Here is a 21807-nt window from a genome sequence, read left to right on the forward strand (position 1 = left end):
TCGTAGCACTGACTGCTAGGCAGAGAGAGTAATTGTAACATAATAAAATTTTGTCTCTGACACTTTTGATGCTCCACCTCAATTGGTTTTGCAGGTTCAGCAATGGGTGTAGCAGTTTTGCTGTGCGGGCCAGCTGATCGTCTGCCGCACGCTGCCGCCTCTTCTCCTCTGCCTTCGTCGTCGCCATATTATTACAGTATTTACTATGTCATTTTACACGTAGGTACAGTTACACTACAACTGTCACACCTACACCGTGTATTACATACACCACGCTACACAACAATTAGTTGTCAGTGTAAATGTAGCGACTTTTCGCTCAGTTTGACCTGAGTACAGGATTTTCATCGTCGTCACGGAGTTTTTCCCTCAAGCTTGCTTCTATTAACGTAAATACGAGGTTTTTTCGCTCACTGACGACTGCGACTTTCTCCTGTAGCAGGATAGCACACACACCACAGTGTGAATCTTGTGTAACTGAGTTAGGATTTATATGTATGTATATTGAAATCTTTCTTCTGAAGGAAGAAAGATTTAATTTTCATGGGGCGTAATGTCACGAATCAATTCGCGACATTTCCCTTTTGTGAGAAGCCGCGAACTATTAGTGGAAAACTCACTGTTTTTCGTTCAGTTAACCGCTCATTCGGACGGAAGCTTTGTCAAATCAGTTTTTCATTGTCATACGTGATCGTCTCTGTGTGAGACATTAGCGCTTCCGATGAGCGATTGTTTTGGGCGCGTTTCGCTCACTCGACCGTTAGAAAATACGGCTTAGTGCTCCGCCTTTCTTTCCCACGATTTGAATTCAGTCTTGTGTTTGCTGTGACGGAGAAAGGGTCTGTGCTCAGAAGTGGAGAGGTCAGCTAGCACCCCAAGCTCCATTAGTACAGTTAATCCCAGTACTCCTACCCCTCGGGTGATACATAGTATTCATCGACTGGTATTTCTTTTGTGTATTTTGTAGTTTTAAGAGCTTAGTTAAGGTGTTTTTCCCTAGGCGTAAGTATTTAGCTATTGTGTGAGTGAGTGAGTGCGTCTCATTTAATTGATTTGAATTGTAACGTTAAATTTATTTTTTGTGATTAATAAATTTAACAGTTCCTTTCTTGAGCTTAATGTAAGTAAACTCTTGTTTCATTTCTCCATAATTAAGCTTATTTCCCATATAGCTCCTAGCTTGCATAAACGTTTGCTTTCATAACTGGTACTTAGACCAGTCTTGTTGTATTAACTTAAAATCCGTTGTGCCAGGAGTTAATACATCAGCAAGAACCTGATGTTATTATTATTAGTATTAGTTATTTATTGTCAGGGGTGATGTAACTTTCTCCGGAGGCTAACAGTACAGTAATTCAGCAATTGTGAGTAATTAGTCTCTGCTGTGTACTGTTGAGGAAGTTTATAAATTCTCGTTCTCAGAGAATCGTGCTAAGCCAGCGTAAAGTAATCGTTGCTTGATGTAGCAAAACAATCATTGTCCCCGCTCTTCAATATTATTGAATATTATTATCAATTTAAATAATATTTAACCATTTATATTTCAAAATTACCGTGATATTATAAAAACCCCGTGACACCGCCCGAGGTTTGAATATGTGGCTGTAGTGTGGTCCCGACTAACATAAGAGTAGCATTTCATTACACGGATGAGATGATGAAAAAACAGTGGCCATGATCCGCCCGAGGTTTGAATATGTGGCTGTAGTGTGGTCCCCACATAAAAAGAAAGATATAAACAAGACTGATAGAATACAAAGAACAGCAACCAAGACGGTCCCTAGCCTGGCCGATCTGTCGTACAGGGAAAGACTGGAAAAGCTAGATCTGCCTTCCTTAGAAGAAAGGAGAGAAAGGGGTGACATGATTGAGTGTACGGGGCCATGATGGGAGTGGAAAAAATTGACAGAGAAGATCTGTCTGTATGGGATGGGAGAGTAACAAAAGGACATGGAATAAAACTGAAAAAACCAAGCTGCTTAACTCTTAGCCGCCGGGGGGTTCCTGGCCGCAGCACACTCCTCCCTACGGGCGATTTCAGACATTTTGGAAAAAATACCCTTACTTCAAACCCTTATATCTGACAAACTATAACAGCTAGAGAATTCAATGAAAGTTCATAAGAATCACCAACTCTTCCTCTTTCCAATGATGGTATCCCGAGATCTCTAGGTGGTCCCGTCGATGAGTAAGGATGAGTTGAAGACGAGTGGTTTTTCACATTTTGGCACATGGCTCCGAGCACAGGCCACTGGCCATGGCATTGGCCCAGCTGGCTAGCGTTGGCAGCACTGATTGGAGTGGTGATTGTAACACTGCCCAAGCATCCTTGGAATGTGGAATATTCCACTCGTTTTTTCGACTCCTTACTCACCACTGTGAAAATGAGTCATCACCCGGTTCATGTGGCTCACCCAAGGGTTTACCGCCCACACCACCATGCCACTAAGCCCCAAGATGTGTGGGAAAAGATATAATATCTCGTCGTTTTTCTGTACTCATTTCTTCCGTAAATAATCATATTCCTCCTTTACTAAGACACTTAGAACTGCACTTTACATCACAATTACGGGTAATTGCACTTTGACAACTAAATGTTGTTGCTCTTTCACGCATTATCGTAGAGTATGAGGTAATTATTTGTACTGTAAATCAGACTGCTTTGTACTAATCAGAGTTATAGTGAAAATCATAGAAATGTTTCACACACCTAACATTATTTGTACTTCACATCACAGATACACTGATGCTCATATTTGGCACTATCCCCCTGAGTATTGAGTGAAATAATTTAGGTATACTGAAGCAGGTATTGTTCATTGTGGCCCGCTCACAAGTGGTTTTCTTTCAGGTAACAGGTAGGCAAACTCAAGGTATATCCAATAATTTTCTAACCAATATCCAGTAAACAGTATCAACTCCTGTATTGCACTTACTATAAATCACTTATATGCACTTGTAGAACTTATAAAAGACTTATATCTTAGCACTTTCTATAATTCACTTACAATATCACACGTTTCACTCATTTATGAAAATACACAAACTTCTGCACTGCTGTACACTATTTACACTTCCCCACACACCTGCTCAGTATTCATACCACTCCCGAAGGGCTTGGTTGTGGAGATTCTGCCCTTGAAGTGGTAGGCTGAGGTGTGGGGGAGCGCAAGCAGGCGGCTAGAGTGTGGGGGAAACGGCTCTGCGGCGTTTTTTTCCGCAGATGACCGCCAGGTCCGCAGTCACTTTCCCGATGTCCTGGGTCATCTTGCACCTCCTCATTGCCGAAATCATCACTCGTAGACTGTCCCTTCCTCCTGGAGAAGTTGGAGAGCCCTCTCTGGTGTCGGAGAGCAAGTAGGGGTTGGAAAGCGAGAGAGCTCACTCTCCACGTGGTAGCTTTTTTTTCTCCTCAGAGGACGTACTCGTGCTGAGTATACGAGAGGAGACAGTAACGTCAAGGGCACGTCCTATGGCACTATCACTAAGCCCTTTACCTGGCAATAAGGGCTGAACTTTCGCGAGGATTGATGAGGCAATCGGCCCTTCATGCGATGGGACAGAATCGAACGATGTCAAGGAAGATGACATGGCACCTCTTGCTACCACTGCCGAGTACAAACTGAACTGCGCAACCACAGGATACCTGGGGGTCCTACCTACCCTGTAGGTATCACAGAAAATGGGCCCACGCTTAAACAGTGACGGGAAGATGAGTGCGGTATGTCAAGTCAACTGGCGGCCCTCCACGCCCTGAATCCTATCGTGCATACATGTCAGCCGGCAGATAGGGGTTAAAGGATATCAAGAAATACAGTTTTCCATACAGATGTACAGACCTGTGGAATACCTTGGACAATGAGATCGTCCAGTTTAAAAACTTAAACGAGCTTAAAGCAAAATCTGACTTATGAAAAAACAAAGATGGAACCCCAGGAGCATAGCTCATTTCCTGTATATCACAACTAGGTGTAAACACACACACACACACACACACACACACAGTCTAGGACCACAGAACAAAGCAGACATGTGTCGCCACGCTCTGCGCTCTGCTCAGCTGCATTTTTTTTTTTTTTTTTTTTTTTTTTTTTTTTTTATACACATGTCCAATTCTGGGCAAAGGCTTCAGGGGTCTATTCCCAAGTCCCAGTAGTCCTCCTTGGGGCCCAGGAGTCCTCCTACATCTCCACATGTCACCACTTTGGCACTAACACCCACCATCCATTTTGAATACATGCTAGGGCTGTTTCATACAGGACTGGTGTACTGGTATTAGCAGGTGTACTTTTATGATAGAGGTATATGAGAGAGGGGGGTGTGAGTTGGGAGCAGGGCAGTGAAATGGCGGGGGACAGGGTGACTTGGAGGCGATTTGTTTGTGGCCACCCCAAACGGGACTGAGGCGTCTGGCAATAGATAGATAGATAGACTTTTATGACATGGTGGATCATCTGGTAGATCAGAAAAGTCTGCTTTTTAAGAAATTCAAATCCTTAAACTGTTCCCTGCCCTAGCCGGGATTTGAACCTTGGTCTATTAGGACTGCAGGCCGCCTCACTACTGGTTCTGCCACCGCCTCACCCTAAGTACAGTATATCTAAAAATGAGTCAAGCTAGGTACAAAGCTAAATTACTGATGATTGTACATTAAGCAGAAGCAAAAAAGTGATGTCCAAAGAAAGTATACTAAATAATCAGGGCCCTAAGGAATTTGCGGCATCAACAGATGACTGGCGCCGCGTCGGGTAAACAGACAAGCGCTGGGTAAATTTCAACATTGACAACGGAGATGCTACTCTGTATAAGTAGAAAGTAAACCTCTATAAGATGGTGTACTTTCAAGAAGTGCATCTATGTAAGAGGAGTGGAAACAATAAGAAACAAAATGATGACTACACAGACCTGGTGGAACTGGTTACATTTAATAAATTATCAGAGAAAGTGAACAAATTGGAAAACTTTCAAACTGGAATTGGATGAAATCAGGAAGGAACTGTACCAACAAAAGGGAAAAATGAGGAACTGGTACAGGAATTAAGCAGCAAATGTGCAACAATAGGTGAGTTACAAGCTGAGGTGGGCATTCTGAGGCAGAAAATAAACAAAATCAGAAATACAGTAGTTGCCCGTGAAAGAGGTTTGAAGGAGTACAGTAATGATAAAGACATAATTTGACAAGCATGTAATCTGATACAGCAAAGCAGAGACACTGGTGAGAAGATAACTCAGGCAAATGAAATTGTTAGAAACTACACAGAGGAAGTACAAAATACATGGGCAAAGATAGCCAAAACAAGTCAAGATCTAAAAAACAAGGCTGAAACAAAAGACTGACAGGAGAAGTGAAAGACATCATAAGGATGAACCCAAGGATGATAAGGGAAACAGATGGGATTAACAAATCTAAAGCCATCACTTGTAGGGGTGAAGAAGAAATAAGGAATAGAATCACCGGAGATAACAAGGAGATAGTAAATATAATGAACATACTGAAAGTAGTATTAGATGAAATCTGTGAGAAAGATGTAAAGGAATTTAAGAGATTAGGGAAATATGTGAGAAACAAGTCAAGGCCCCTAAAAGTAACCTTCCAAAGTGTGAATACTGTAGATGAGGTATTAAAAACGCTAACGAACTTAACCCCTCAAGACCGATGCCGCACGATAGTGCTTTTGTGTAATTTGACACGCCAGCCCATCCCGCACGATCGATAAAGACACACACAAAACTGGGGGAGGGTAAATCCACCCCATTGGTGACATATATAGGATCAGACCAATGAGAGCTAGAGTGTCTAGGGTGGTATGGCGTGATTGGCCCCCTAAGGTGGGGGAGAAGAAACCCCCCCCTCCACCGTCGCTTTACCTCCCTCAGCCCCATTGCGTCATCTCCACATTGTCCCCTCCCAACCAACCAAACCCCAACATACCCCCTACAATGGTGTGTGTGCATAGCAACCCTTCTCCTCTCTCCCTCCTCCCCTATCCCTCCGTCCTCCTCTCCCCTCCAACCATACACACTCCACCTCCACTTTTCACCTGGCTTGTTTTGTTGCTAAGGGCATATGCCAGACTGACATTTCATGCCTAGGGAACACTTCTCATTGATATTAGTTATTTATATATAATTACTGACCATAAATAATGCATTTTCTGAACCTTTTTCTATTTTTTCCCACGGGGGATTGGTAACTTTTTTGCATCTTTGACGGGCAATTATGCGATAACTATTTGGTCAATCTGGCTGAAACAAACATTTTCAGGTGTGTAAATTCAGTCCCTTGAAATGTGGAAGAAAAATTTTTACCTTGGTGAAAGCTGAGTGAATTGCGTACTTCAGGGGTTAAGGAATCTGAGAAGTACAAAGAAGTGTGGATATCAAAGGAAATCTGTAAGAAAGGTGTAAAGGAATTTAAGAGATTAGGGAAATATGAGAGAAATAAGTCAAAGCCCAGGAAAGTAACCTTCCAGAGTGTGAATACTGTAGAAGAGGTCTTAAAAAATGCTAACAAACTTTAAGTAATCAGATGAGTACAAAGAAGTGTGGATAAAAAGGTGCCTAACTCAAGAGGAATGGGGATTACTAAAGGAAGATAGGGAAGAAGCAAAAAGAAAGAATAATGCAAGATCAGATGAAGAGAGAAGTAAATTTCTTTTACAAAGTAGTAGGATTGCAATTTAAAAAAATGGCAAATAAACAGCAGGGACTAAAGAAACGCAAGACTGTAGACTCAACCAATGTCAAATATGTGAACAATATGACTAAGCTGATGTACTCAAATGTAGATGGAATGGTACCCAAATTATTAGAGATAAAAGACTATATCATAGAAAATGAGCCTCATATTATTTGTCCAACAGAAACAAAATTAACCCCAAGGATATTAAACGATTCTAAATTTGGATGAGTACTGTACAATATTTGGCAAAGAGAGAAAAATTTAAAAAAAGGAGGAGTTATGACACTAACAAAGAAAAGACTCCAAGAAAAAGGGATAGAAATAGATATACCCTCACAAGCAAATGTAGTTGCAGTAGAGATTAATACATCTGAAGGGATAATAACTGTGGCAAATTTATATTTGCCACCCAAGGCAAACACATGGGATAGAGGTGAATATGACGACCTGGCAGAAAAGACGATTCAAAGTTTAAGAACCCTACTACAGAAAATAGAAGAAAAATCTGAAAAACTATACTAATGAGAGATTTTAACACAAATATAAACTGGAAAACTCTAGATGTAAAATGCCAAGAAAGCTGTTGGGACCAAAAGCTCTTGGATCTTACACAGGAATATTTTTTAGCACAACATGTAAAGGAGAACACCAGAAAAAGATGACCAGAAGACTCATTATTAGATTTCATATTTACTAGGCAAGAAAATGAAACTGTCAATATAATGTCACCCCATATTCGGCAAAAGCAATCATGCAGTATTAGATTATAATTTCAGGATAGCATGTGATATAGTTAGAGGTAATGGAAATTACAAAAAGAGACTAAACCACAAAAATGGCAACTATCATGACCTAAAGATGTACTGCAATGATATAGACTGGGAAAAGGAGCTAAGAGGACAAGATATAAATGTTATATATAAAAAATTCTGTGAATTTTATGAAACAGGTTTCCATAATTATGTCCCACTGCACAAAGACACAGAAATAAGGCTAAAGAACTGGTTTAACACTGATTGTAAAAATGCAAAGGAGTAAAGAGATATGCCGTGGATCACATACAGAAGAAATAAAAGCGAGAGAGCATATAACAACTGCAAGCAGCCAAGAAATGATTATACAAGGATAAGGAGAGAAGCTCAAAGGAAGTCTAAGGACGACATTAAAAAGAAAAGTATTGATCAGCCAAAGTTGTTTTACAGCTACATACAAAGAAAAGCAAAAGTAACAGATAAAATACAATCCACCACGGATAAGGGGAAAATCTGTATCAGTGAAAAAGATATTTGTGAAGTATTAAACAAAAATTTCCAGCCACTTTTTACAAAGAAATTAGATTTGCGAGAGATGAAAACAAACAAGCATGCCCACGTGTATTAACAAATATATGTATAACGAAACAAGAGGTCCAGGAAGAGGTAAGGAAATTAGACAGGAGAAAATCCAATGGCACTGACGAGATCTCGTGTTGGGTATTACTGGATTGTACAAAAAAAGCTAAGCAGTCCATTACATTTAATATTCAGAGAATCCTTATGACAATGAAAACTACATGAAATTTTGGAAGAAAGCCAATATTGTGCCCCTTTTCAAGAATGGAAATAGACAAAATCCACTTAACTACTGACCAGTATCACTGACCAGCGTCGTAAGCAAGAAGAAAAACTTTTATGAAGAATTTGGGTAAATCACCTGGAAAAACACAATATGATAACAGAAAGACAATTTGGTTTTAGAAAGGGAAAATCATGTGTTACTAACCTATTAAAAGTTGCAGAAATGATACTGAAAAGAGATGGGTGGGTAGACAGCATATACTGTATTTGGATTACAAGACGGCATTAGACAGAGATACAACCAAACGAATCCGTGATCAAACATGATGAAAGCAGCAGCTGGGAGGTACCTGTGTGCACCAGTTGATGGACTCATTCAGGCTTTGATATTTTATATTTTTCAACATTACCACCATAGGTTTTCTTTATTATTATTAATAATCCAATGGTAAGTAATTATTCAATTAGTAATATGCTGGAAGGAAGGTAATGGAAATGGTATGCTATAATTTTGTTCAAATTATTTTCATGTTCAAATAAAAGAGTAAGGCAATAATATTAAAAAAAAAAAAAAAAAAAAAAACTCATTTCATCTGTTTGTCACCTGTCACCCTTAGCACCAACTTACTTCTCTCCAAAAGAAGTCTATTTGAACTTAGACAACTTATATTTTGCAAAGTTTATGGTACCAAATGATGTCTAAATTAGAGGATCTACTTTAGGACATTAATCACTCAAGAAACTGATCAGGAATGGTGTCTGTTTGGGTCAATAACTATTGTTAACCATGAAAAAGTAATTATTAGGAGCTTTCAATACTAGCCTTTTTCTTTGTGATGGGGTGAGAATAAATGAGAGGGTGGACGGGCCCAGAACGACGGTCACTGATCATGGAAAGCCGTTCCCACCTCAGCAGTTGCTTCTTAGGTAACTCCTCCACAATATCAGTCAGAGGGACGAATACCGTGGGTCCGCTGCTTGGGACACTAACCTTCAATGCAAACATATTACTGAATTAAAATGATGTTGTACTTTGCCTTTTGTGTGTGTGTGTGTGTGTGTGTGTGTGTGTATGTGTTAAGGGAGGTGGTGTAATATGCATGGATACTCATCCATCCCTTGGCTAAAGCTGATTTTTCCTAACTATGCATTTTGAATACAGTAACTGTTGCATATACAACTTGTATATAAAATATTTTCAACTATAGTACATGAATTAGTTTTGGCATCGTGAGTTTCTGATAACATGACTGAGTTGGTTCATTAGTGTCTTCAGAAAGCCTATAAGCACTTTTATCTTCTCTCTTTCAACATGCATACATATCCATTATAAATAATACTCAGGCCACTTATGTACAATGATGTGGTGGTAGGTGGTGGCAACCATCATCCACTCACTTGATGAAGTGCTGCCTACTTCTTCCTTCACATACATCATTCTTTTTCTGTGTTTGACCTCCATTCTTCGCATTTCTCTCATCTTTCATATCACTTTTTATTACTCTTCTTTCTTTTTCATCAATCTATCTATTGCCAGACACCTCAATCTCATAAGGGATGGCCACAAACAAACTGCCTCCATATCGTCCTGTCCAATGCCATTTCACTGTCCCATTCCCAACTCACATCTCCCTCTCTCATATACCTCTCCACTCCATCCCTTCATCACATCCTTGGCCTCCCCCTCCCTCTCCCCCTTCCACTTCACTGGCATACTCTCTCTTTGTCAGACTCTCACTCTCCATCCTCTCAATGTGGCCAAACCACCTCAGTGTATTACTCCAAACACTTCTTATTACATCCACATCCGCACCACTGCGCTCCTTCACTTCCTCATTTGTAAGTCTGTCTCCCCATGTAACTCCACAGACTCCTCTCAAATAACTCATTTCCACTGCTCTCACTCTTGACATGTGTCCTTCCAATAAGGTTCACGTTTCACTTCCATATGTCAGAGTTGGTATCACAATACTGTCATGCAGTGACTTCTTTACTTCCATGCTGACTTCCCTGTTCCTTATAACTGGCTTCAAAGAACCAGCAACCTTTCTCCCCTATTATACCCTTTCAAGCATTTCACTCTCTAAACTTCCATCCTTACTCATCACACTACCCAAGTAGTTAAATGCACTTACATTTTCCATTTCCTCCTCATCCAGCCTCACTGTTACATTCAGTAGCTTCACGTCCCTCAAAGATCATGAACTTTACATCTCCCTACAATCGCCTTTAGATTCCATTTCTTACAAACACTCCCAACTCATTCACCAAGCCTTGAGCTCCCCTTCGTCTTCATTTAACAACAAAGTATCATCTGCAAACAACAGTACAGGGAGTTCCCAAACACTACCCTCTCTCACCAGGGCCACTCCAACATCCACTGCCCTACCTTGTATCTCTTTTATTACCCCATCCACATACAGATTGAACAACCGTGGAGACATGACACATCCCTGTTTCAACCCAACCTTTAAACAGAAAAAAATTCACTCAGTTCACCATCCACACACACTGCAGCCTTAGCACCATCATACATACTCTTCACAGCATTCAACAACTTCCCATCTACTCCATATATTCTTAATTCTTTCCACAATCCTTGTCTATCCACCCTGTCATATGCTTTCTGCAAATCCATGAAGGCCACATACAACTTCTTTCCCTTCTCTAGAAACTTTTCCACTAAAGATCAAAGAATGAATATCTGATCTACACAACCTCTTCCCTTCCTAAAGCCTACCGGTTCTTCTCCAACTAATTCCTCTGAAATTTCCCTAGCTCTGTCAATAACTATCCTACCATACACTTTTCCTATTACACTAAGAAGACAAATGCCTCTATGATTACCACACACTTCTTTTTCTCCTTTTCCTTTGTACAAGGGAATAATTATACCTGACTTCCAATCCTCTGGGACTCTACCTTCCTCCCAGGCCAATCTGCACATCTTCCACATCCATTCTAGTACTATCTCTCAGACCCCAGTTTTCAGCATTTCACCACACACTCCATCAATTCCTGAGGCTTTCCCCAGTCTGACTTTCTTCATTGCTTCCACAACTTCTATCCTACTGATTTCTTCCTGTCGTCTCACCTCCCTCCTTCTCCCAGCCACTTATACTCGCATTACTTCCATTCTCTATGTTCAACAATTCCTTAAAGTGTTCTCTCCATCTGCTCACTTTTTCTCCCTTCTCCACTAGTAAGCTACCATTTTTATCTTTCACTCTCCTTCTGACTTCACTGCCACGCTGTCTTACTCTCTTCACCTCTTTCCAGAACATTTTCTTACAGTCCCTCCACTTTACATTCAAATTCCTTCCGAATTCCTCATCCACTCTTTTCTTACTCTCTCTTACTAATCTTTTCACCTCTCTCTTCCTTTCTACATATAACTCTCTCTCCCACCTCTCAACTTCTTCCACACCCCTATTTCTCATCCATTCATTGTATGCTTTCTTCTTTTGTGCCACAGCCTGTCTCACCTCTTCATTCCACCATGCTGTTCCTTGCACCCCCTTCCGTCTTCTCTTCATCCCATACACCACATCATATGCTGCACATATTTCTTTTGTGAATATCTTGCACACACCTTCCACGTCCCCCATCTGCTCCAATTCATATTAACCCAATCGTTCCTTCACTTCTCTCTTATATTCTGCCTTTTTCTCATCCTCTTGTAACCTTTCCACTCTCCTTGCAACTACCCCTTCCTCCCGTCCTTCCCTTCTTCTATTTCTCCATCTTACTTGGATCTTGATTCTGGCCACCACCAAGTAGTGGTCAGAAAGCCCACTACCCCAACCTCTATTAGCTCTTGCATCCATTACACATCTTCATATCCTTTCATCCACACACACATAATCAATCATTGTTTTCCTTTCATTCAGTTCACAACTCACCCTTCTCATCATTCGCCATGTATACCTGTGGATCATTTTGTGCCTGAAGAGGGTATTGGCTATCAACAACCCCCTCCCAGCACAAATGTCCACTAATCCACTGCCATTCTCATCTATCTCAGCAGGCACACCCCACTCACCAACTATTCCATTCACCTTTACATTCCCTACTTTACCATTCATATCACCAATCAAAAACACACTCTGATTCCTTCCAAACTTTTCCATGCACACTTTCACATTTGTCCAGAACTCTTCTCTCACTCTGCTTGCACGATCTTGCGTTGGAGCATACACGCACACTATCGCCCACATTTGTATTCCAACTTTCAATCTTACCCACACAATCCTTGAGCCAACTGATCCATACTCTCTTATGTTCTTCTTCCCTCTTTTACTCACAACAATACACACTGCTTCTTTTGCCCTCTCATTCTCACCTACTCCTGCACATATACCCCATCCATACTCCCATTCTCTCACTCTCTCTCCTATCCATTTAGTTTGGAGATAATTATTCCAATTTGATGTTAGCTGTTCTGATATTTTATTATTTATCTGTGTGTTGAGTTCTTGTATATGTTGTATGGTGTCTTGTGTATGGGGTATTGGGGAGTGTCGTAGTGTGTCACATTGACTAATGAGGCCTTGAATTTCTGGCGTGAAGTTGGGGTTGTGTCTCTTTCTGTTGTCTCTAGGGACGTGTCTTTATTCTGCATTTTGAATAATTGTACTGAAAGTGTACACAGCGGTGTTGATGTTTCTGATGGATGTACTGTTTAATGTTTCAAAGTGTTGTTCTGTTTCAGTGGTGAAGGCCTCCCAGTTGGCTGTTTTATAATTAGTGTATGTGTGTCTGTGGCCAGCTGGGGTGATTCTGGTTTTGGTAGTGATGATAGGGAGGTGGTCAGAGCCAAGGGTTTTGACCACTCTCCAGGATGTTGTGGGGATGAGGTTTGGGGAGCAAAAGGTCTGGGTGAGACCAGAGACTGTGGACACATTTTGTACCATGTGATCGGCCTCAGTCTTGTCGCATTTTTCACAGAGTTCAGAAAACCATTTGCACATCTCACATCTCTCAATTTTGCTAAGTGTTTTTCCATAGTGACTGTGAAAAACAGTATTCAGTAAGGAATTTCCAAGCACCTCTTCTGAAAAGGCAAAGAGAGGAGGAGTATTATCACTGTGAACATGGAGGTGATTGATGCCCACAAGGAAAGCATGAGCAGGGCTGAACGCAAGAACAAGTAAGACCTTAAGATGATGATGCTTCATGACATCCTTAAGGATAAAGATAAAAGAACAGCAGCAATGAAGAAAACAAAGCAGGAGGAAGGGGAAGGATGTGTTCAGGAAAGGAAGCTGCTGAACAAGAAGTTGAATGAAGCTGTGCATGAGTGGTAGGTGCAAGAGCAAGCTGAGGGTGTTCCTGTGCGTGGCCTGGACATCAACATGCAACACAAACACTTTCAGCAGCACCTTGGTACAACAGATTTCAAGTGTAGTGATGGCTGGCTGTGGAGGTTCAGGAGATATGATGATAATGTTAACAAGGCCATAACTGGAGAGCTGCTCAACGCTGATGTCAATGTTGTGGAGCTATTCGTTCAGAATCTTAAGAAGCTGATGGAATAGGAGGAGGGCCTGCCTGAGCTTCATTTATATCATGCAGATGAGACTGGGTTCTTTTGGCCTGTTCTTCCTCAAAACATCCATGCTTCCAAAGACACTGGCAACACTCCAAGGCATAAAACAATGATGGAGTGGCTCTTCATTCTGGCCTGTGACAATGCTCCTGGCTATCATTGCCTACAGACAGTCACAGTAGTCAAGTGTGAGTGACCCAGGTCACTCAAGGACATAATGACCAAGCTTCCTGTGGAGTACCATGGGAACAAGTCTGTCTAGTTTACTCAGGATATCATTAATGACATATTCCACCACAATTCTGACCCTTCTGTGAGACAGCACCGAAAATGGGATGACATCAGTCCTGACAAAATAAAGGAAGTGCTGCTGTTGGGGAACACACCCCATCCTTCCTCCACCAAACTCTGCAGTAAGGATGGATGAATCAAGGCCTTGGTCCTGCCAAAGAGTCATAGAGAATGCCAAGAGGCACTACAGAAACCTCTACCTGCAACAGTGCCTCATTGTGACTTAGGATGGGATGGACCAGGCTATCTATGACAGACCAGAAGCAAGAAAACCCCGCAGAATTTTTCAAGAAATACACCACAAAGGATGCAATCTTCAACTGGGCAGAGGCATGGAAGACAGTGCCACTTGCCATACTCAGGAATGGGTGGCACAAACTCCTCAGTACCCCCAAGACTGCAGTACCATAACATGATTTTGAGGGGTTTGAGCCACTGGCAATGGCAGAACTATTGGCAGCTTCGAGGCAGGGGAACCCTGCTGAGGAGGAGCTGCAAAAGAGGCTGGATAAGGATGCTGGTGTGCCTAGCAACCATCACCACATGGAGGAGGAGATTGTGGCAGAGCTACAAGAAGACAGGACACCAGCAAAACTGAAAGATGAGAAGGAGAAGGCACTTGGACCCTCTCTAACAGCAAGCACTGATGCCACCAATTTTGACCATCTTATATACAGTAGAGTTAGAGGACCTCTGGCTCAACATTATGAGGCCATGCAACTCATCAGGCTGGAGTTCATACAGCAGCAGCAGCAGCCATGGAAGATTCAGCCTATGATTTCCCAGTTTTTCATGAATGTGCCTTGTGCTGCCAAGAGGCTCTGCACAGAGTCAGAGGACTCTACTGCATCTGAAGCATCAGCCTCCTCAGCTAGGCTCCACATAGCCTCAGGATCCAGCACTACAGCTTCCAGGACCCCAACCTCCAGCATCTCAGGACTTTCTATATCAGATGTGACACCAGAACCACCAGAAGCCATCTCTGCTGAAAGTGACAATTAATGACAATTCACTCAGTGTACTGCCTACAAGATGAGGGGCAGTGTAAGCACTGTACAGTCATCTATACAGATACTATGTACAATACATGTGTTTTCTATCCTTTTTTGCTCCAACCTGGCCTGAAATTTCCCTCTCCCCATTATGACTGCTAAGGTGTAATAACAGATTATAGTTATACTGTACTAGTCATAAAGAAGTGCTATGATAAGGATGTGAAATAAGCTGCAAAAGAGCAAAATTATGAGCCATTAGTGTAACATGGGTATAGTTTTCATTTTTAGTTCTACAATATGATATTGTACTCATTTATTTTCAAACGTGCTTGAATTCCTACATGGGGGGGGGGTGACCATCGGATTTATTGCACTACTGGCTTTAGTGAAATTGACTTCTTCCCTATTAGTCTGTTACAGCGAGGGTCTATTGTATTCCTTTAGATTATTTTTCCAGGTTTTTATGAGGTAATATAATGACCAACACTTAACCAAATGGACTTACTTTATGCATGGTGCACTATGGTAAGGCATACCAAGCACATGTATTATGCCCATGGGGTATGTTTAAGTGGAAGTAATGTTTAAGCTGGAATCTGTTAGTTTAGCCCTGGATATCAGTGGTAACTGAATATACTATACTGAAATGATACAGCCTATATATAAGAGTTGCCTGTATGTCAGATATCCAAGAAAAATCAGTAACCGGGATGATAAATTCCCCATGCTTCCTGATTAACTGGGATTGTTCTATACTGTGTTAATGAGAGAGAGAGAGAGAGAGAGAGAGCAGAAACAACCCTCATGTTAAACATGTAAGAGACAGTTTCCAATGTGTGTGCCTACGTAAACATGTAGGCACCAACTGATTTGAGAGTAGAGGGGCTCGTTTTTTTTAATTCTCCTCTTTCGTTGAATTTCCTTAAATTCCTGTCTTTTATTGCTTTTCATCATAATCTTTTCTCTGTAACCTCTCTCTCATTCCAATAAGAATTGGCACAACTTGAATGAAAATATAAAAACAGTAAACTCATCACAGTTCAAACACCTGGTGAAGTTCACTGCCTTAGTAGGGGGGAGGACCCAAAAACCTGTATATTAGATCAAAGATCTGTTAGAACCAAGTTTGTTTGAGTGGGAGTGTTTCATGATTTTATGGATATGTGATTTTCTACAATACCGATTCTTAAAAATGAATGCAAACTATATACCATATTTTGAGGTATGGTATACAGTATACTCCCGCTTATGTGGCACAGCATTATCAGGCATACATCATCATCCGGCATAGCCAATGGTTAAATTAAAATGGTATCCGGCAGTAAGCATAAAATCTTTGACATTATGTGGCATGAAGAATCATTCCTTTTGGCTAAAAGTACATTATTATCCAGCATAAGACAGTTGTTGTCATCAAACATCCTGTGATAATCACAAAAAAAGAACAAAGAAAGAAATACACACAAAAAATGAGGTTATACTGTACTGTAATATGAAAGTGATCGAGTGTTGAGGGAGGGAGGGCTGACGGTTGGTGGGCCTCACAGCTCACAGGGTTGGTGGTGGGTATGGAGGGGAGATGAAGTGGTAGGGAGCAGAAGAGTTTTGATTCGCTAGGGCAGCAGGAGGGGGGAGATTTCTAATGCAGATTTTTTATTGGCTGGCAGCAGGTACAATTTTTTTTTTTTTTTTAATGTGAGGAAGAAGGAACCGAAGGCCATCAGCCCACAAAACTGTTCCTTTCAAGAGAAAAACAAAATACAAGAGAGAGCCAAATTCAAGATCCGATCATTTCGAGGTGCCAGGACACACTGTGTTTGAAAGACTGAAGATCATAGGAAGCAGGAAATACAGACAGAGGGAGACAGATCCAGAGTTGACATGTTGCATAAACGAAGGACTGGGAGTAACGGTTAACTCTTGCATTAGAGAGTTGGACAGAAAAGGGATGACAGTTTGCTGCTAGACGGGTGCTACATGCCCGCCGTAGAGGTGGAGGAATGCATGCAGACAGTTCAGAGGAGCAGTGACCATGGAAGTAGCAATACAAAAGAGATAAAGATGCAACAGTGCGGCGAAGAGACAGAGGTTGAGGGAAGTCATTAAGTGGAGGAGAGTTAATGAGATGAAAAGCCTTTGATTCCACCCTATTGAGAAGAGCTCTATGTGGGGAGCCTCTCCACACATAAGAGTTGTACTCCACACAGGAGCGGATAAAACCCCTGTATATAGTCAACAATTGAGCAGGGGTAAAGAAGGAATGGAGTCAGCTTAGCACATCTAATCTCCTGGAAGCAGATTTTACAAGAGATGTCCCAAGTAAATGAAACCCCAAGCATGTTCAAGGATGATGCAGGATTAAGCCGAATATTATTAAACATTAGTGGGTACTCCTGTAGAAGATTTTGTCAGGTTGAAAGGCGTAAAAACTGAGTCTTTGATGCGTTAAAAACAACCAGATTATTTTTATCCCATCAGAGATACGAGCCAAGTCAGACATTAGGCGTGCCATGGCCGCATCCCTTGTTTGTTGAAGTAACTGTGAGATGGACGTTGTGGGAACCAAATGGAAAGGTGAAGGGTGGAGTCATCAGCATATGAGTGGTTAGGGTTAGATGTACAGCTTAGAAGGTCATTGATGAATAAAAAGAAAGAGGCCAACGGCCATGCCACGTTGAGTACACCGCTTCCCATCCGATCAGCGAAGTTAAGCAACGTTGGGTCTGGTTAGTACTTGGATGGGTGACCGCCTGGGAACACCAGATGCTGTTGGCATCCCTACGTCAAGTGGGGTTGGTGGAGGATTAGTGCCCCTCCCTGTAAAACAATTAACTCTAAGCCCTTGGCCACCCCATTTGGGATACATGGTGTCTGGCAATGGATGGATGGATGGAGTTGGTGATAGGGCAGAGCTCTGAGGAACACTGTGAGGAACACCACTGTTAATAGATCTACAGTAGGAGAAGAATGATGGCCATCTACAACAGTGGCTATAGAACGACCAGAAAGGAAGCTAGAGATGAAGGCACAGATAGAAGGATAGAAACCATAAAAGGGAAGTTTGAAAATTAAAGATTTATGCCAAACTCAATCAAAAGCCTTTGAGATGTCAAGTGCAATGGCAAAGCTTTCGCCAAAGTCCCGAAAGAAGAATGACCAGAAGTCTGAAAGGTAGGTCAGAAGATCGCCAGTGGAGCGTCCCTTACGGAACCCACACTGATGATCAGAAAGAAGGTTGCGATAGAAAAGATGCTTTAAAATATTTCTATTAGGAACTGACTCGAAAACTTTTGAGATACAGGATGTTAAAGCAACTGGGCAAAAGTTAGAGGGTTGGGAATTGTTACCCTTCTTTGGGACTGGCTGAATGAGAGCAAACTTCCAGGAAGATGGAAAGGTACAAGTTGATAGACACAGGCGAAAGAGTTTGCCTAGGCAGGGTGTATGCACAGAAGCACAGTTCTTGAGAACAACAGGAGGGACTCCATCAGGCCCATATGCCTTATTAGTATTGAGGCCTGTGATGGCAGAAAATACATCAGCTGAAGACATTTTAATGTCAGCCATAAGGAAGTCAGAGGGGGGAAGTGATGGAGTTACATCACTGGAATCGTCTAAGGTGGAATTGGAGGAGAAAGTCTGAATAAAGAGATCTGCTTTATCAGTAGAAGAAATAGCTACAGAGCCATCACAGTAGGAAAGAGGAGGGAAGGATCTATCTATCTATCTATTGCCAGACGCCTCAATCCCATTTGGGGTGGCCACAAACAAATTGCCTCCACGTCGCCCTGTCCCCCGCCGTTTCACTGCCCTGCTCCCAACTCACACCCCCCTCTCTCATATACCTCTCCACCCCATCCCTCCATCTCATCTTCGGCCTCCCCCTCCCTTTTCCCCCCTCCACCTCACTCACATACACTCTCTTCGTCAGTCTTTCACCCTCCATCCTCTCCACATGGCCAAACCACCTCAGTGTGTTCCTCATAACGCTTCCTATCACATCCACATCCACACCACAATGCTCCTTTATATCATCATTCGTCAGCCTGTCTCTCCATGTGACTCCACAGGCTCCTCTTAAATAACTCATTTCCACTGCTCTCACTTTTGACTTGTGTCCTTCCAACAACGTCCAAGCTTCACTTCCATACGTTAGAGTTGGTATCACAATACTGTCATGTAGTAACTTTTTCACTTCCATGCTCACTTCCCTGTTTCTTATCACTGCTTTCAAAGAACCAGCAACCTTTCTTCCCTGCTATACCATTTCAAGCACTTCACCCTCCAAACCTCCATCCTTACTCATCACACTACCCAAGTACTTAAACGTACTCACATTTTCCAATTCCTCACCATCCAGCCTCGCTGTACATTCACTGACTTCACCTCTCTCAAAGACCATCACTTTACTCTTCCCTACATTCACCTTTAGATTCGATTTCTTACACACTCTCCCAAACTCATCCACCAAGCCTTGCAGCTTCCCTTCGTCTTCACTCAACAACACAGTATCATCTGCAAACAACAGTACAGGGAGTTTCCAAACACTATCCTCTCTCACCAGGGCCACTCCAACATCCACTACCCTACCTTGTACCTCTTTAATTACCCCATCCATGTACAGATTGAACAACCATGGAGACATGACACATCCCTGTTTCAACCCAACCTCCAAATAGAAAAATTCACTCAGTTCACCATCCACACACACTGCAGCCTTACACCATCATACATACTCTTCACAGCATTCAACAACTTCCCATCTACTCCATATATTCTTAATACTTTCCACAATCCTTGTCTATCCACCCTGTCATATGCTTTCTCAAAATCCATGAAAGTCGCATACAACTTCTTTCCCTTCTCTAGAAACTTTTCCACTAAAGATCTAAGAATGAATATCTGATCTACACAACCTCTTCCCTTCCTAAAGCCTCCCTGTTCTTCTCCAACTAATTCCTCTGTTCTTTCTCTAACTCTGTCAATAAGTATCCTACCATACACTTTTCCTATTATACTAAGAAGACAAATGCCCCTATGATTACCACACACTTCTTTTTCCCCTTTTCCTTTGTACAAGAGAATAATTATACCTGACTTCCAATCCTCCGGGACTCTACCTTCCTCCCAGGCCAATCTGCACATCTTCCACATCCATTCTACTACTATCTCTCCCCCATGCTTCAGCATTTCACCACACACTCCATCAATTCCTGGGGCTTTCCCCAATTTAACTTTCTTCATTGCTTCCACAACTTCTATCCTACTGATTTCTTCCTGTCTTCTCACCTCCCTCCAGAAGGAGAGGGAAGAATTCGAGTTAGAGAGTTGAGAGCATTTAGTACGGATGAAATTATTTTTTGCAGAGCGAAGAACAGACTTAGCACGATTCCAGGCAGAAACGTATAAAAGATGTGATCCAGGGGTGGGTTGGCTCCGGTACCTTTTAAAGGCCCTCTCCTTGTTGCGGGCTGAGTTAGAACAAGCGTGATTAAATCAAGGCTTTCTTGCATTCGTCAAGGGATATGAGAAAGGAATGTATGCTTCCATGCCCGAGAGAATAACCTCTATAAAGCGAAAGGCACACTCAGATGGCTCCCAGCCATGGAAGCAATAAGCATTCCATGGAAAATCAAAGATGTACTGCCTGAGGGCCTCCCAATCTGCAGCTCCAAAGTGCCACAGATTATGTTTCTTTGGAGGGTCCGCAGGCCGTACTGGAGTGATAGGACAGGTTAACCCTTATCCGCCGGTTGACGTGTATGCACGACAGGATTGAGGGCGTGGAGGGCCGCCAGTTGCCTTGCTATACCGCACTCATCTTCCTGCCACTGTTTGATTACACTACCGTTTTCTGTGATACCTATGGGGTAGGTAAGACCCCCAGGTACCCTGCGGTTGCACTGTTCAGTTTGTACTCGGCAGTGGTAGCGAGAGGAGCCACGTCATCTTCCTTGACATCATCCGATTGTCCCACCGCATGAAGGGCCGATTGCCTCGTCAATCCCCGCGAAAGTTCCGCCCTTATTGCCAGGTAAAGGGCTTAGTGATAGTGCCATAGGACGTGCCCTTGACGATACTGTCTCTCGTATACTCAGCACAAGTATGTCCTCTGAGGAAAAAAAAAAAAAAGCTACCATGTGGAGAGTGAGCTCTCTTGCCCTCCAACCCCTACTTGCTCTCCAACGCCAGAGAGGGCTCTCCGACTTCTCCATGAGGAAGGGACAGTCTACGAGAGTGATGATTTCGGCGAGGAGGAGGTGCAAGATGACCCAGGACATCGGGAAAGTGACCGCGGACCTGGCGGTCATCTGTGGAAAAAAAACGCTGCAGAGCCGTTTCCCCCACACTCTCGCCGCCTGCTTGCGCTCCCCCACACCTCAGCCTACCACTTCAAGGGCAGATTCTCCACAACCAAGCCCTTCGGGAGTGGTATGAGTACTAAGCAGGTGTGTGGGGAAGTGTAAATAGTGTACAGCAGTGCAGAAGTTTGTGTATTTTCATAAATGAGTGAAATGTGTGATTTTGTAAGTGAATTATAGAAAGTGCTAAGATATAAGTCTTTTATAAGTTCTACAAGTGCATATAAGTGACTTAGAGTAAGTGCAATTCAGAAGTTGATACTGTTTACTGGATATTGGTTAGAAAATTATTGGATATACCTTGAGTTTGCCTACCAGTTACCTGAAAGAAAACCACTTGTGAGCTGGCCACAGTGAACAATACCTGCTTCAG

General features: G+C 42.3%; 1 protein-coding gene and 1 non-coding gene across 5 annotated transcripts in view; one reads left to right on the forward strand and one right to left on the reverse strand.

Moving 5' to 3' along the window:
• Positions 1-21807, reverse strand: part of LOC145401209 (alpha-ketoglutarate-dependent taurine dioxygenase-like) — a 276565-nt gene that overhangs the window by 61084 nt on the left and 193674 nt on the right. For all 4 annotated transcript variants that reach the window (XM_080273515.1, XM_080273516.1, XM_080273517.1 and 1 more), the window contains one exon: positions 9062-9229. In XM_080273515.1, the coding sequence (XP_080129641.1) occupies positions 9062-9229 (168 nt within the window). The remainder of the gene's footprint in view (positions 1-9061; positions 9230-21807) is intronic.
• Positions 17729-17847, forward strand: LOC145401456 (5S ribosomal RNA). The gene has a single exon (XR_013897605.1). It is a non-coding gene; the product is annotated as a 5S ribosomal RNA (ribosomal RNA).

Source organism: Coenobita brevimanus, chromosome 55 (genome assembly GCF_032717465.1).
Source record: "Coenobita brevimanus isolate Jiangsu-jjx chromosome 55, ASM3271746v2, whole genome shotgun sequence".
Classification (NCBI taxonomy): domain Eukaryota; kingdom Metazoa; phylum Arthropoda; class Malacostraca; order Decapoda; family Coenobitidae; genus Coenobita; species Coenobita brevimanus.